Genomic DNA, 17,309 nt, shown 5'->3' with positions numbered 1-17,309 from the left:
TCGCAAAAATTAAAAAATGAATGTGAATGGTTGCAGCAAAATCCTAGCGAAATTGCAACAGACACCCAGTAAATTTGGATTCAATAGCGTACCATCGACCCCTGGTCGACAACTGCCCAAACCCAACCCGAATCATCGCAATGCCAGGAATAAGAATAATCGTATGAAGAGGACTAGTTCTGCGGAATATGGAGAGACTGATACTTATGATAATTATTATATCAGAGCAGGTATGGATTTATATTAGGGCAAAATTAATAATGTCCAGATAAAGACTGACAGGAAGATCTTTAACTTGATTTCTATAAAAATTATCTGTCGTCCCTGACTAATAATTTGGACTGTCCTCTTTATCTAACTTATATTTACAGGAAGTCGTTAATGTCTATAATCCATCATTCATTCCTCTGCGACTTCTGTAAATTTATCATAGCGATGTAACATTGTGTAATATATCATGTTTTGTGTCGTAAAATGCTAAAAATATATAAAAGATATGAGGTTATATATTAGACAATTTTAGGAGCAGCCAGCGCTCAAAACTATAACGAAGACTACAACTACGCATATCGCAGCATAGACGATAACCTTCCAGAGGAGGACAATTTGCCTCAACCTCCCCCTCCAAACGCGCTCCCGGTAGTGCCGCCCTCTAGTGACACAAGGACTACAACCGCGAATAGCGCCTACTTCAATAACACGAACAATAGTTTCATTAGCAATATTAGTTACTACGCGAAGCAGCTGGGCGGCGCCGCCCTGCAGCCCCTCCTCACCGATAGTCCGGCCGTGAAAGACAATGATGTGATAGTGCCTAGTGACAATCAGAACAAATTTGAACAGTACCATGAGTACTCCGGGAATGGTGGGGATTTCGGAAAGGGGCAGAAGGAGGAGAAAGTCCCTCAGACTGATAATGGGGCTCAAATTACCGGGCCGACGGCAGGTCAAAAGGTGCCTAATAGTCAATATCAAACTAGGTTAATTATTAGTTAAAATTTGACATAGTGATCAAAATCTCTGCATATGTCTAATAATAATATTTAGGATTCCACAGAGGTATAATAGAGTTATTCATTGCAAAGTTTTTTTAGATCAACCGCCAAAACTCATTGCGCCATCAAAGAACCATGATAAAGCAAGAGTCGATAGACCAAACCCATCCTTATCTCAACCAACAGCAGTCCCTGGACAACTCGTACGAACAAGCCTCAGATTTCCAAGGGAACGATATCACTAGTGATCTAAAATCGCAGCAAAATGGCATCTCTACTTTTGCCGATCACAATAATCGAGCTCCTTTTATCGAGCAATACAGCGAGTATGACGAAGATCCATATTTAGAGGCTCAGGAAAGCATAGATAGTTATGTGGAAGAGGACAGTGGTGGTAAGTTTTTAATCAACACTGCTAGCTAAATCCTCAACACCTGCAACCATGCAGGTGTCGCCCACCCTCCTTCCTACTCGAAGCCTGTAGCGTTGCAGCAAGAGTCTCCTTGCAACGAAAATTTCGCTGAAGAAGACGGAGGCAGTCTTAGGCGAGGCTCATCTCAGATCACTGTAGTCGACCCTTTTCATCCCTCCTTGCAAAGAAGAACCTCAAATTCTCAAGGGAGGCGCACTAGTGATTCTGCGTCCTCTAGGAAGCTATCTGATAGTTATTCTGGATTTGAAGACACATTAGTGAGGAAGCCTTCGGTAGTTGAGTCCACTGGTAAGTCTTTAAATTTGTTGCACCTTTGAAAACTGAGTTGCTGCCGTTGAAAACTGAGTCGCTAGATGGTGCAACATGTTCACAATTCGTCGATACTCTGTGTACAATAGACTTGTTTGTCCACTTTGTGCCTAGATGGCGTCCCTTTGTATTGATTTCTCTTGCCTCCATCTATGAACGATACGAAACTTAATTTTTTTTCCAAATTTTGTAATGAAAATTTCACAAATATCAATGTATTAGGCGTACAGCGCCATGGGTCGCTGCGCCAAACTATGCCCATAGTACCCACGGTGACCATTCAACCGGATTACCATGACGAAATCGCGGAAGAAAATCACGCGCTCGAAGATCACGTAGCTGATACCAAGAAACCGGAATACCATGAAGAGGAAGAGCCCAAACAGAAGGTGTCCGCCCACGCGCGATGGCTGTGGGCTTTCAACAAGATTCTCCTGCAAATTCATGTAAGTGATAAAATAATCATCAATTAATTAATTAAAGATGATCAATTAATAATTTCGAAGGTTTTAAACTATTATCAATTTTTAAAAATCGATTTTTTTACATTTTCAAATTTACAAATTAAAATTCAAAAAATTTTCACTTTTTGAGATTTGCGGGTTTAACGGTCATTCAAAGTGAGGAGAGGGGTTTGTTGGAGGTGTTCTATGGCCATTGCCTTGGTCATAAAATTGAGTATGGTCATTATTCCTAATAAATGTGGTGGTAAACTATAGGAAAACGACAGTTTTCTAATATTCAATATAGCTTTGCGTGGGCTTAAAGCTTTCAACACACAGCGGTTGATCTACCCCCCCTGATGCTTTAGGAGAGGAGGCACTTACGATATTTTTACATGGCCTTTCGCATAGTTGGACAGACCCAAAGAGGGCCGACAACACTGATGATCGTGGTTCCATGAAATTCCTGCTAATTAACAAATTTAAGCCGTATATCGATTTTTATATAACACACAATGGAGATCATAAAAATTCATTCACATAATGAGCACTATGCTTTATGGTTCTATGGAAGGACATAAATTCTTTAATATTCAAGTGTTTAGGTTAGAGCACTAATCGCTGTAAAATCTACAATAATTCCTAACTAGGGGGTATGGCTAACCCAGTGTTTAGTGTAGAGAGGCATTTTCACCTGTGATAAGGTTAAAACACGAGCTTCTGCATCGTCAAGTATATTAGACGAGATTATCCTGCTGAATGAGCTTTAAGGATAGCAGGAGAGGAGCGGGGGGGGGGTTGGCAACCGAACCATGCAGACAACCTTTGTGATGGCGAAATAAACGCGTTCGAGGCTCCAGTGCGTTCGGTGTCACTTTAGTGTGTTCAGACTTTTGCGCCTCTTTTGTGATTTGTGAATTATTGTGGTGATTCGGCGGCTCAAATGAAAGTTTGTTTCTGGCATTGACGTCAAGTCTGGAAATTGTGGGAGTGCATTCGCAGAAAAGTATAGCAAAAACAATTCTATTGATAAATTCAAACATTTATTGACTGATTTTACTACCTATTCGTAAACAGTTAAATCGAGTCATCAAACGGAAACAAACATCCCATTTGATATCTAAATCAGATTGTTAATCAGCGCCCACGTGGATAAATTATAACCTGGCTAGTAAAACTATTATTTTGTTCTCAGGAGTGATTTGAGGTCGGGAAAATTCCACTTCCCGGACTCAAACAAATCCTGCTCTCCTTGTAAATGTGGGAAAATAGAGTGTCTCCTCTATAATCCCTTGAAAAAATATGTCATGGATCCCTCTGCAGCCCGTCATTTTTCAGTGACTTGAACCATCAATTTTCCTCGCTTATATACGAGATTTTCCTGTCCTAAACCCTGCTTTTCTATTTATTTAATTTTTCATTGAGACAGGCACTTGGCTTCACATCTCAGATGCACGAATTAACGCCCGATGTCTATATTTTTGCTTCAATTTGAGCAAGTTCGATAGAGTCTTTCCAGTACCGTAAATCTGCAAAACCGCACAAGATTGAGTAAAAGCCCCACGGGAAATTTAAAAGCTTTTAGATGAAAAGGGATAACCTAATAGTTAAAGAGTGCCCCATTCAGTATTGCATCGAGCAAAAAAGTCTATTTTCTGCCTAGAATCTAATTAGAACAGGGATTTGAAAAATGAAGAGAATTACATTTTTAAAAAATTTCTGGGTCCAAAGTATGTATACAAAATAATTGTGGCTACTTCAGCAGGAGCGCAAAGCGATTCCGGATTGTCAAAAGACGGTTAGAAACAGGCGCGGCATTCCAATGCCTACCGCTTGAAATATTTTTGACGATCCAGAAGTAGTCTTCTATCCTGTTGTGACAATAGTTATGTGATCTCCAGATTCAAGAATCTTGCTTGCAAATTCTTCCTCGTAGTGTCCTGATTTTGGGCGAATTTAATGAATAAATTGTCCGAAACGATTGACTCTTAAAAACGCCCATTGATGGAATTTCCAGGACCGAAAAAATCATTATTATCATTATTATCAACATCGTTAGAATATTTTACTATATATCAAATTTTGTTAGATGGCAATAAGCATAAACGCCGAAATAGAAATTTTAATAACTTACAGTATTTTATGTCACTTCAAATTATAGACCAAGAACCCATCATGATAGTGGGTTCCCTACTATGTGGTCGCCTCAGATTAAAATTCAAATAACTTGGCAATTACCATGAAATTACCTTACTTCTCTTCCTGCTGATAAAAAGAAGCATTGACCCACTTTCAGCAATTTTCGAGACACCCGCACATTTCGTTTACCCCATCAACATTTCGGCCAATGTCACTCTCGAGGATTCGTATTATTTATAGCTTAGACATCGCACTCTTCTAAACAATCGCCTTTCATTTGAGCCAATATGATTGGCCGAAATGACTGACCTGCGCAAAAACTCCACCTCCCATTGGTCGAGCGAGTGGTCAACGGTAAAGTGGACTTTGTTCGCCAATATGAAGTCACCGTCGCGGCACGCGAGATCGGTAGAGCGGCTGCGTAAGAAGGCCTCTGCCAATATGGCAGAAAGCGAGGACCGGCTGTGCATGCGCCGCGGCTCCAGTATGTCTGATATTGATAAAATCGCTCCTCCGGGAATTATAACCGATTTGGTGCGCTCAACCACGGCCAATCACAAACTGTCCACTGGTAATGCTTCGGTACCTCACAGTCCTTACATGTCCAGGTTAGTGAGAAGCAAAGAAGGTTTTCACATTACTCTTCTTTACTCCTTACTAACTTCCTCTTCGCAAGATCTTTCCTGAGCAGCACAACGACCATGAGCGTGCGCGGCAGCATCGGCGACTTGATGAACCAAAAGAAGTTCGGCAGTAGCCAATGGAGCGTGCGCAGTGAGACCCTAATAGCTAAGACAGTACCTCTATCCACTGTAACCCCCAAATCCCCCCCGCATTTCGACGATAACTTTCTTCTCAACTCATTCCCCCCTGAGATTATGTTCAACGATGGGGGCTTCGAGGGACCTTTGACGTCGGCACAACGTACTCAGCGATTGGCGAGACTTTTGAAGCAGAGGAAAGCTTATCTGGTTATGAAGGCGAAGCACTATAATTATATTCGAGCGGTATGTATTCGTCGTTTTGGAAAAATTACATGACAATGATAGTTCAACAAAATTCGGACATTTTGGGGTCCAATTGCCGAATAAACATTTGATGAAGCAAGTGGAGACAGAAATTTGAGACCACAAGGTGATGGAGAAAGAAATGTTATAGAAATTGCAACAGTGGCAACAAGTCGATTCAACGCCCTCTGGTGATATCTGGCGGAAACTTGATTCCTGCAAAAACTGTAAAAGTATCGATCGTCTTTTGCTTTACAGTGTGAGGTTTTCAGCAGGTATCAATACTTGCGGTAGCTGGACTATTTAAACATAGATGGAGCTCCATATTTTGAGTGTGTTGTGATATTATATAATTTTAGAAGGCTTGGGATTACTTAAACCCTTAATTTTCAGTACCCAAGCTGCTTTTCGCAAGCTTTACATAGTATATTATAGATGATAGCAGATCGTTGCATAAAAGTGAATATCCGCCTTAAAATATGATGTTTCGCAGTTGATTAATTTTCAATAGAGAAACTTTGCATTGTCCTTTAATGTTTAATACTGTCGCTTATTAAACGCTGTTAAAAAGGCCTAGAATGAATCGAAACTTTTCTCTTTATTATGGAATTTTCCATTAAACCCGTGGAAGACACTCGACGCATTGTTAACTGTTCAAAATTTTGTACAGGGATTTTCTAAAGATCGGATTTTAAAGCTCTGAAAGCAGTTCAAGTATTTGTTTTTGCGTTATTTCAGAGCCAGTGACGGTGGTGTTTATGCATCATTTAAAATTTTCCAGCAACAAAAACTTTTATTCAATTTAATTTCATTTATAAACTCTCTTAGCACAATTTTTGGCATAATGGCCAATGTAAGCTATATCAGCATAAAGTCTAACAACAGTTAGCGTCAACTATTAACATTACTTTGAAGTAGAATCAGAGATTCTTGACAAAATGACGAATTCAATCTTGCGTCTTTAAAACAGCGTTGATTGATATTTTACAAAGCCGATTTCTTCGTTTTCTTTTCTAGAGTATGTTTTTCAGTTCACTGCTACCTCGATTTTACTTCTCTCTCGATTTCTACTGGAAATTACATGGAGCTTTCGAGTTCACCACCAACCAATTCCAAGACGCAATCTTATGAATAATAATGCGAAATTGCCCTGAACAACACTAGTTCCGAGGTCGTTTATATTAAAAATCCTTGATACGGTTTTGCGTCCCTTGAAAGTTGCAGAAAATATTGCTTTAATATACTGTTAACTCATGAAAGTTATATTTCTGTTATATTGCGCAATAAAAGGTGAAGCTAAAGCAGCTTTCGATGTTTCGGCTTATTTATTAACAGGTCATCGAATTTCTGTGCACCGTATAATACAGGGTGAGCACCATTCCTCGCGCTTTATTTAGAATTACCTCAAGTGCGAAAAAATATAATTTAGCTTAGGAGAAACCCGTAAAATTGCGGCAGATTTACGATAATGCGCGAAATAAGCCTTAAAAGAGCATATTAAGAGGGACTTAAATGCCGCCCTTTAGGACTTACATAAGAGTATGTTAGAGGCCTGCTGTTTCTATTCCGTCACCCCTTCGTAATAAAATGGGATAAAGGCGTATCCCTGAAAATTTTAGGTCAAGGTTTAGAAAATGTGGTCACCAAAACACATTGATGCTGGGATGTTGCCAAATCGAGACCACTGTGTACTCTCTATACGAATATAACTGACTATTAAATTTATTGATGCCTGTTAGCACCCCTACGTGGTGATAAGTTAATTTAACATACGGATATGTTTAGGGTTAAGCCAAACACAGCACATGGCTTAACGCTGAAATATCTTCTTAGAAATGTTTAGGAATTCGACGTGGAAACTACTCCCAAAAGGTAATTTCCAAGCACGAAATCCATAAATTTTCAGCGATGCCGCAACACTAGGAAACTTCGTTCAATTGCTCGTTTAAATTTGGGGAGGGAGGTAGTTTTTGAGATATTTGTGCGAATGTTTTGGACAGTTACGAGATAAAGCAATTGCTGTCAATAAAATGGTTTTGTTCCCCCCGGAAAGCAAAAGCTACGGCAAAGTTGGTAATTGGCTAAACGTGTATCTGGCAACTTCAACAGGACACAGGCGTTTGTTCCGAAAATCAGGCCTTATGTTCTACTGCAGGAAAGCAGGATCGATTCTCTATAGGGCAGCGATTAAAATCGGCCCGGAGCTCTATTTCTCCGAGCTTTATGTGAGTTTAGAGGAGACTCTTTGATATTGCAAACACATCTTACTGCCTTAAAGGGCTCGAAATACTTCAAGCCGAGCCATGTTGAAAGCCAAAGATTTGTGGAATGTGGTAATTTGGAAAAGGGGTGTGTAACTTTGTTAGATAATTTCCTTGGGAATTCTGTCCTTCAAAATTACTGCGGATGCCGTCGAAGAATGTATGCTTCTCAAAAATTCCGTTCTCTATATTATATTATTTAAGTCCAGGGTTTTCCTAATAGGACACACTAGAGCGGTTTTTTGGGAAAATGATATTGTGTTAAACGGGTAAATTGTTTTGGTTAAATAATTCATTAGATAAGTAATTAAGACATATACATTTAAGTTCTAGAGCGAGGTTTAAAACTTTCTCTCGCAATATATCTACATGCACTTCGTTTCCATGACAGCATCTCTCTTCACGTTGGAAATTTCAGGAAACACTTAATGCATATGTTATGGGATGTTGGGAGTAAGAATGGATTCTTAATGGACCACGCTCGTCGGCATGTTTTAAATATTACTCAGTCTGAAATGCGACAGATTCGACGGTTTTAAGTAATTAAATATTTCAAGGAAATCACTAGATGCGCAATATTTAAATTCGACCGAAATATCGTCGATCGAAGGGCTTCCTAACACAGTCTTGTAAAGGACGCTAATGGTCTTTAAGCATATTGCAAAAAATAAGCAAAAGCCAGTGGCGTAGACCCGCTATTAGGTGGGTTATATGTACTTGGGATTTCTAACTATTGGATGACCGTTTTGTGTCATATTTTTCCCATTTTTTGAAAATTATTTAATTCTGGAGCTACTGACTTATGAGCGATGACCTTGAAACATTAGAACTTGCAGCAAAATCCTGAAACTTTGAAATTAAAGTCAATGGCGTCAAAGCTAAGAGATAGGTTCTATAATTTTAGATTTCTACCTGTTGGATGATCGGTTTTTAGTTATGTGTTTTGTGTTTCTCGCCCGAAAATTGCCTTTTAACTGAAACGGGCTTCTTTGGAATTGTATTACGAGAAATTCCTGCGCATCTCTTTGGGAATTTTATTTGACACTCGTTATAAACCCCCAGAGCTTCCTTTTCTATACTATTTCTATACCAACTTCACATTTCAACATGCGCGAGGCTTATTTACAACACCAGCATTATTAAACCCCTTTTGAAGGTGTTTGTTCTCCTACTCCAATGTCACACTAATTTGCATTTCTCCCATTAGAATGAAAATAAATCCATCTTCGCGATAACCACTATGATTCGCATTACGCCTCAGAATCATCCGGCAACATTCAAACACGTGGGCTGTAAAATTAACTTATAACACGAGGGTGCAAACTGCCGCCAATAAATTTAATGGAGCCAATTATTTTAGGGCAAAGCCAAACTGTGACCACGCTCCGAACCTCGTTATACAATGCTTCAAGACGTTTTCTTGGCGATCTGGCAAGGCTCCAGACTCGGCTTACATTGATGACAAATTCGTTCGTAATTGCTTCTCGTTTGATTAGTTCATTCTTTGTTTCGTCTAGATATAAGAATCGAGTATCAAAGTTTTATTTAATTACCTCAGTTTCCCGTAAACATATTCGCTGCCTCTGCTCATCCGTTAATCAGCCCTTTCAGTAAATTCAAAGGGCATTATTTCAGCCTCTGGTTAAGGCCCCTTTTTACCAGTAAAAGGTTTTGTTCCTCTATCTGTAGAGAAAATATTAAAGAGGATTTTCGCAAAAGTTTAAGACGTTCCCTTTTGGTTCGTTCATTCAATATGGAGTAGATTAAAAATTCTGGATTAGAGCTGAAAGAAAATTTAAGGGAATTTGAAAACTCCGTTCCTAGATCTCTCTGATTGTTATTTAAATCTCCAGTTTTTAATTGCAAAAAGGCCAAGATTTCTTTCTCATGAAAGCAACGAATCTGACAAAATTTATCAACTTTCTCCTAAATGAGACAAAAACAATCCAAAATCTTCTTAATGATCCATAAAGCAACCATAAATTTCTGGAGCATTGTCCACAAACCGGCTAAACATGAACAATACCACCACAAACCCCCGACACGTTAGTAGGGTGCTGGGCTAAAACCCTGGGGTTTTCATCCAGTTTATCCAGATGAGTAAAAACTTATTAAAGCTTCTAGTTTCTGAAAACCCTTCCTTCACGCTTGTTTAACTCCCTCGAAAGTCATTATATTGAGAGCTCTACAATATGTGGATAGAGGACAATTTTGAATAGTCTGGATTACGCCTGGATGCAGTGGAGAACTATGTAAAATATATTTTTATGTGTCAAACCTATAAAGGTCAACCAAAGAATGAAACTAACGAAGTATGTGGCTGGAACGGTCCGAAATATTTGCTGGTTTTATTACCAAAGAGAACCTCATAACTGCATATTCCAGGGGATTTGCACTGCAAAAACTGGCAGATATTAAAGGGAGTGAAATAATTTTAATACGTGGAGTCGTTTATCCACGACAGGCCTTGCATGAATAATTTCCGGAGTCTGGAACTGTCTTACGATCGTTTTTCATTACTTCGATGTACTTTTGACCCATTTCAGAAGGAATATTTAAGTAATTCTTTGAATACTCCAGAAGCCTATATTTTCTGGAAAAACACCAAAGCTCCTTTAAAAGAGGACAGACCAATTCCTCACGATAAGTCCGATAAAATTGGAAATTGTGTATTTCTTGTATTCAGGAAAGTTACGTTAAGTTGTTTATGCACAAATTGTTAAAAACCTGGTTCTATGCCAAGAAAAGAAAACAGGAGGATCTTGTTTTCAGTTTTCTGTTTTTCACTTAAATCGATTAATTTGGATTTTATATAGACGTTGGATATCCCGATTGAGGTTCTGAAGCCGTTAAAAAAGCATATCGAGGAAACATACCTCGCGTCTCAGAAACTAAAAGAAATATTACGTTTAAGTTTGGGCATGCTTCATTAGTAGGCCTGAGCCCGAAAGGATATATGCTCAGCTCAAACAACGACCCATGTCAAACAACAGCTTTCAGTTACTGCGAATTCTTTCTTACTTCACATTCTTGTATATTAACCAACTTCTTTTTGTGTCCATCATACAGGATGTCTCAGAAAGATACAGGAATAAGGAAAACAAACAATTTTATTTAAGATGTATATTTAGTTTAATCGCTTTGTGTTTTGAACCCCAATACTAACTTGTACTAATGTTTCTGGGACATCCTGTATAATACCAAGGAGTAAAATCAATATTCCTGTTTTCCTCTATCATTTTGTTACAGATCGCTGCCCTTTTATTGATTTTTTTTTCAAATACTATAGACCGAGCCTGATTACCAAAGACTAGACCGATTCGAGTCCGTAAGAGCTATATCCCCACTCGGCCTCGACTCCTGGCGGGTTTCGGGCATAAGCTCGGTTGGGCTGGCCCGGTCTGTAGAGTTTCGTAAGGCTAATTACAGATTATTGCAAAGATTATTTTGATTTGTTTGATAACCTGACAAAATTTGAGAAATACCAAAATGGTTCTACTTACCAGAAAATTTTCGGAAAAATTTGAATTTTTTTAATTATAATTTAACATGAATCGGATATACATGGCGGTTAACATAGATGTTTGGAGATATAGAAACCTTCCTCTAAATCGTCAAAAAATGTTAAATAAAAAGTCCATAATGTTTAAATAGACAGTCAATGCGGATTAATTAGCGTTCACCTTTTTGTCAAGTACATCAAGAATGTGATTTCACTCGGCAGATGTTTTCGTTGACCTGGACCTATACATAGGCCCTAAATGTCACAATAAATCAACAGATCAATTGTAAAAATTAATTCTATGTGACAAATCGCTACCCATCGTCTAGATCAGTGTCGGAGTAAACCATCGGTTAGCATTATCCGCAACTGAATTGATGGCAGTCCATTATGGGTTTCATGTCAGTAAGAATCATCGAGTTAATAGTATCCATTTGGCCCTTTTTTTTCAACCTTAAGGGAGATGTTTATTTCTAGGGTTTTTAGATCAAATAAACTGGAATATTAAGAACTTTTGACATTGGTTATCAATCGCATTACCATCCATCTCGCTCCAGAACTCTTGAATTATTCAATAGCCACGCCAGGTAATGATAAATCAATAAATGGAAATAACGGAAAATGATTATTTGTCATTAGGGAGGACGCAAAGTGGCAATTTCTGTCAGGCAAAGGGTTTGTTTCAAGTTGTTTAATTACGTTTTTTGTTTCAGGTAAGTGGCCTCCTCCTTCCTCTTCCCCTTCCCTCTGAAGCATCTGTAAGTATTAGCACAATTTTCGATTAATTTATTTGCCTCGGTTAAAAATCGTTAGTGGATTCTTGATTAAATTCCAATAATTAAAGGTAAGTTGAAATGCTGTAAAGGTAAGTAGAAACGGAGGTTTCCAGAAGCTCACAAGCACTTTTTGCCCAAATAACCGGCATTGTCTTTATCCGGGAAGACGGTTAATTTGCTCCAAGATAGTTGACGTAATGAATAGCTGACCGACCTCAAAATTCAATTTTCCACTAGGCAACAGGCTGAAATATGGTTCTGTATTAAGTTGTTCAGTTTTAATTGAATGAAGTGAGCGCATCCTGTTGCTGTGCTCTCCCGATCTGAAAATGGCTGCGCCCCAAAAATTCACTCAAGCGAAAGCGGAGTCTCCATTAATGTAAACCGTTCTTGGCTCAGACACAAAACCAGAGATAAAACAATTTTCCCAATCCTGAATTCTTAAACGTATGAATTTTGAATAAGATTAAAAACGATTTGAGGTAATTGTTTATGCAGAAAAATGCCATATAATTCGCCACCAGATGCCAAAAGATATTGCGCACATTAAACGGGCATTAGAAGGGATAATTATATGGTGGAAGGGCGATTTATCCAGTACCACTGAAAATAGAGATAAACAGTATGCGGATGACGTTGAGGAATCGGGTATTAAGAAGATGAAGTTCTGGGTCAGAGGGCGCAAAAAACCTCCTTGTTTGAAACTGAGTATATAAGAGGACTATTGTGTATATGTACTGGGATTATACTGGGTGCCCCACCAGGAACCGCCATTAGACGTTTTGGGCAAGTTCAATCATCAATAGCAAAGTTACGAAAGTTCAGTGGTTTAGTAAGAGCCATGGAGCCATCTAAAATATTTTCAAGCATGTCACACTTCCGGTTGTACCGGAAGTCGATACTTGCTTGCTTATTTGAAACGGAACACCCAATACATTATTGCTTTTTTGGATTCTACGTTAAATTTTAAGACTCGTTTTAAAACGCGTTGACTATCTCAGAATTAATAGTTTTCAAAATATATGCAATTAAATGTTGAAAGTAACAGATACAGATGTCTGCAGAATTGCAAATTGTTAATAAACGGAAAGGTATTTTGTAATTCTTTTAGTTACAATACTGTAGAAAGTCAATATTTTAGTATGCTGCCAAGCTATTCCTAATATTTTCTATAGTGTGTCTACAAAAATCGAGCCAACTTAGACATCATAAAATGGTCAAAACTTAAAAATTTTAAATGGAACTCTACTATTATTTTGATGTATTATGAAATTCCGTTGCAAAAGAATCTCTGTTCACATTTAATTACCTGTAGTAAAATTGCATAGTTTTTGCGTAATTTTATTTTACAAGTTAATGCAGAAACACTACGTCTCTAATTTTAAGCTACGAATATGAAAGCGAATACTTTTTAATAAATATGAATATTTTTTTCTTTAAGTATGTATGATTTATGTTACATAACAACAGCATTTTGCTGGTATTTCCCTTTTTCATAGATAGGTCTATCACATTCGCATTATACCCTAGAATTAGGGATGTACCATATCTTCACCAACTTATAAAACGAAAATACTCAAAAACTATGCACCTTTACTATAAGTAATTAAATATAAATATAAGCTCTTTTTCGATGTAATTTCATAATACATCAATATAATAGTAGAGTTCCATTTAATTTTTTTAATTTTTAACCATTTTTTGATGTCCAAGTGTGCTCTATTTTTGAGGATATCCTTTAGAAAATATTAGGCATAGGTTGACAAGATACTAAAGTATGAACCTTCTACAATATTTTGACAAAAAATAATTAGAAAATACCTGTCCGATTGTGACAATTTGCAATTCTGCAGACATCTGCATCTATTACTTTTAACATTTAATTGCATGTCTTGTAAACTATTAATTTCGAGATAGCCAACGTATCAATAAACTTGCATTAAAATTGAACATAGAATCCAAAAATGCAATAATGTATAGGGTGTTCCTTTTCAAATAAGCAAGCAAGTATCGACTTCCGGTACAACCGGAAGTGTAACGTCATTGAATATATTTTAGATCAGGTCGCTTCAAGACTTTTACCAAACTACTACATTTTCGAAACTTTGCTATTTAAAGTTTTCCCAAAACGTCTAATGGCGATTCCCAATGGGACACCCTGTACTGGCAATATGAACTCAACATCATTTAAATGAGAAAATTGCCTAAACTTCTGGGCAAACATTCACTATATTCCTAATTATTCAGGAAAAGTTACTGTGCCTAGAACGCTTTTTTGATAAGGGAGACGAATTACGTATGTGTGTATAGGGTTAAAAACGAATTTGCGTGGATTACACGTTAATCCAGGAAGTATTTATCTTTTTCCAGTTAAAAATTGTTCTGCGAACGTGGGAAATGACGAGGAGCATTAATTTGCCGCCGGTTTCTAAACCATTCTATGGACGAATTAAACTCCGCGTAATGGATACGAAAAGAGAACGAAATTGACAATGCCCTGAACTGGATGAACACAAAAAGACCTCCTTCGAAATTTACTCCATGCCAAAGACTGACATGAATAAATGATATTTTAAACTAAGGGCTAATTCTGTCATAAATCTAAGGAGAGCGTATTTCCTAACAGGAATTTTCCTGTACGCACTTCATAAACCGAAGGAAAAGAAGAGAGAAGTATTAAGTAAGTAAACGACGGCTACAAGAACATATTATTTTAGCCGCTTTTCCTGCCTGCGGAGCGGAAACTTGATAGCTTGTAGAATGCCTTCTTTAATCAGGACTAAACGTCGCATATCAAAACATAAATTATCCTCAGATATATCATTATTGTAAAATGAAAAAGCCTGGTACACAACACGTCAAAGAAAATTCATATTTATGGCCATCGGAAGACCCATATGCTACATTAAAAAACATGAGCTTTGACAAGTCAATTTTTATCAATTTTCCCATTTTGTATCTCTTCGATATATGCCAGCATGATATATTAAAATGGTATTCAGATATAATTAGGATTAAAACCGCAAGTCAATTAGATATGTGTGTATATCGTGTCGTAAATGTTTAGTATTTCCAAATTTTAAATAAATTACTTTTTTTCGTTTTAAATTATTCATCACTTTTGTTAATTACTTTTCAGCTCATCTAGTTCTTCTAGTTTATTTCTCGAATCTTCGTTATTTTTTATTTTTGCCTTTTCTTGAATAATATATTTTTTGATAATCAACTTTAGATATCAAAAGATAGTTATTTAATTTTTTTTATGTCTTTCTCACTTTTGATGTCTTTTTCTGCCCGTAAATATATTTAAAATTTTTGAATTGTTTCCTAATTTTGTTAACTTATTTTTAACAGCCGCCCGAGACAGACTTCACGATCCAAAATAGGTTAAAAATCCCTTATGCAAAAATAAAAAACAAATGTCCTTAAAAAATTATGTCTATCTTAGACATCGAATCAAGGCAAATCGCTCTTTAAATATCCAATTAAAACTAGGTTGTTAATTTACATCGTCATCCCTAGATATAACTAAATATATATTAAATTTAAATTTACAAAGGCTATGCTTGAAACGCCCGCCTGTTTGTTCAATGCGTGTTTGCAAATGGGGAATATAATTGCTGTCTATAAGGCTTATGGTTTTGTTTATAATTTGAATTAAACATCCATAAATGTAAACAAAAGGTCTGTCTGGTTTAAGGGTTATTGGATTTAAATGAAAAACAATTTTTGCTTCGATGTTTGAAAACTTATTTTGTGAAAATGCCTTTATCACAAAGTTCGAGTTTTTCGAGTCTTCTCGAAATTTTTTCGTAAATGATATTCTTATTTTTGGGATTTTTAAACTTAATTGTAGTCGTAGTCTACTCCCGCCAATTGGGGAATTCATTTGAGGCACAATATATAAGTATCTTTTGATAATCAATTTGTACAATGAATGGCGGTAATTGTTTCAATTTTTAACGTCTTTTTCAATTTTCGTTATTCTTCAATTTGTGAACTAATAAGTTCTAAGCAATTAACAAAACATTTTAAGAATTTTTTGGAGTGGAATTTTTTTTTGAAATATTGCCCTCAAAACTCACGAATATATTGATATTCGTATATTAAGTCTCATGTAGAGTATGAGCCACGAAAGATTCTTAATAAAAAATTCTAATGCTAATATATACAAATTACATTACATTTAAGAAAGTTTTCTTACAGCTAAAAAACGTGAGATACGCATTGGCGTATCTCAAGTGCGTGGCATGGCGTGTTGCGCGTAATACCAAAGCATAAAAATTTGTTGGTTTACACATTAACATTCAAAGGTGTAGTGAAAGGGATTGTAAAGAGCTAAATCAAAGATGAAACAGTTTGAAAACTGTGTGTTTGCCAATAAATCTAAGATACCTCAATGTGCTATACATATACAGGGTGTAACAAATTCGAGTCTATGTATGAAGATCTCGGAAATAGTAAGAGATATTAAGTCGGTTAAATGGAGGCAAAGTTGAGTATTTTGACGCTCAAAATACTCAAAGTTACTACTACATGTTTAAAAAAAAAACATTTGTTGACTTGACATTGCAACGCAATTCAAGGCTCCTTAGATGAAAATGTTTTTTTTACTTTTATTCATATAAAATACTGGAACTAGGGGGAGAAAAGAAATTTTATGTAGATTCCAAATTTATAAAAATCCAAGTTGGCACCCATAAGAAAACCCAAAGTAGTTCATGATATTTCAAAAACCAATAGTCGAAAAAAAATACCGAGTGAAAGCCAAATACAAAGTGGTCTAATAATGTTTCATTATCACCTTTCTCCGAATAATGGTTTTTGAGTTTTTTAACGAAAACGAAAATAAGAATTTTCGGTTTTTATCGGATATTTCCGAAAATATTAGAATTTTTTAAAATTCGCAAATGGATTATTGTTGAGCGCCAAATTACGCAACTTTGCCTCCATTTAACCGACTTTGTATCTCTTACCGTTTCCGAGGTCCCCATACATAGATTCGAATTTATTACACCCTATAAAATTCAAAGTAAATAAGTAAGGCTTTCATCACTACCTACTCGGACCTACTCTAAACCTGATATTTACTATCTAACCTGTTAATATTCCGAGGCGTACAGAGGAATCTTCAAGAAACTTTATAAAAAGAAAACTATTTTCTCTTAGTGTTAATCTTTAAAGATTTTGTCACTGTTATAAAACCCAAGTCCCGCTAATGTGTTCCGAATGTTGTAAACACTTATGGGTGTAGGAGGAGCGATATCAAAGAAACTAAATTAAACGCCTAGCTCGGCCTAAAATTTTCGAAAACATTGTCTCTGGCAAAAATCAAAGATCTTTCAATGTACTATGCTTATTTCCTAAGAGTAATGGCTTCCTCACTGAACCTGAAATTTACTATTTAACCTATGAACTTTTCAAAGGTTCATCTACCAAGTTTA

The 17,309-nt window shown here is 36.7% G+C and overlaps 1 protein-coding gene across 4 annotated transcripts in view; it reads left to right on the top strand.

Annotated features, from left to right (window-relative positions):
- unc-13 overlaps positions 1-17,309 on the top strand; it is an 89,570-nt gene that overhangs the window by 16,620 nt on the left and 55,641 nt on the right. For 3 of the 4 annotated variants that reach the window (XM_066398399.1, XM_066398400.1, XM_066398397.1), the window contains 5 exons: positions 37-230; positions 524-954; positions 1,095-1,389; positions 1,444-1,716; positions 1,960-2,183. In XM_066398399.1, coding sequence (XP_066254496.1) covers positions 37-230; positions 524-954; positions 1,095-1,389; positions 1,444-1,716; positions 1,960-2,183 — 1,417 coding nt within the window. The remainder of the gene's footprint in view (positions 1-36; positions 231-523; positions 955-1,094; positions 1,390-1,443; positions 1,717-1,959; positions 2,184-17,309) is intronic. The other variant, XM_066398401.1, reaches the window with a different exon arrangement.

Source organism: Euwallacea similis, chromosome 17, assembly GCF_039881205.1.
Source record: "Euwallacea similis isolate ESF13 chromosome 17, ESF131.1, whole genome shotgun sequence".
NCBI classification, from domain to species: domain Eukaryota; kingdom Metazoa; phylum Arthropoda; class Insecta; order Coleoptera; family Curculionidae; genus Euwallacea; species Euwallacea similis.
This window is presented reverse-complemented; position numbering and strand designations above follow the sequence as displayed.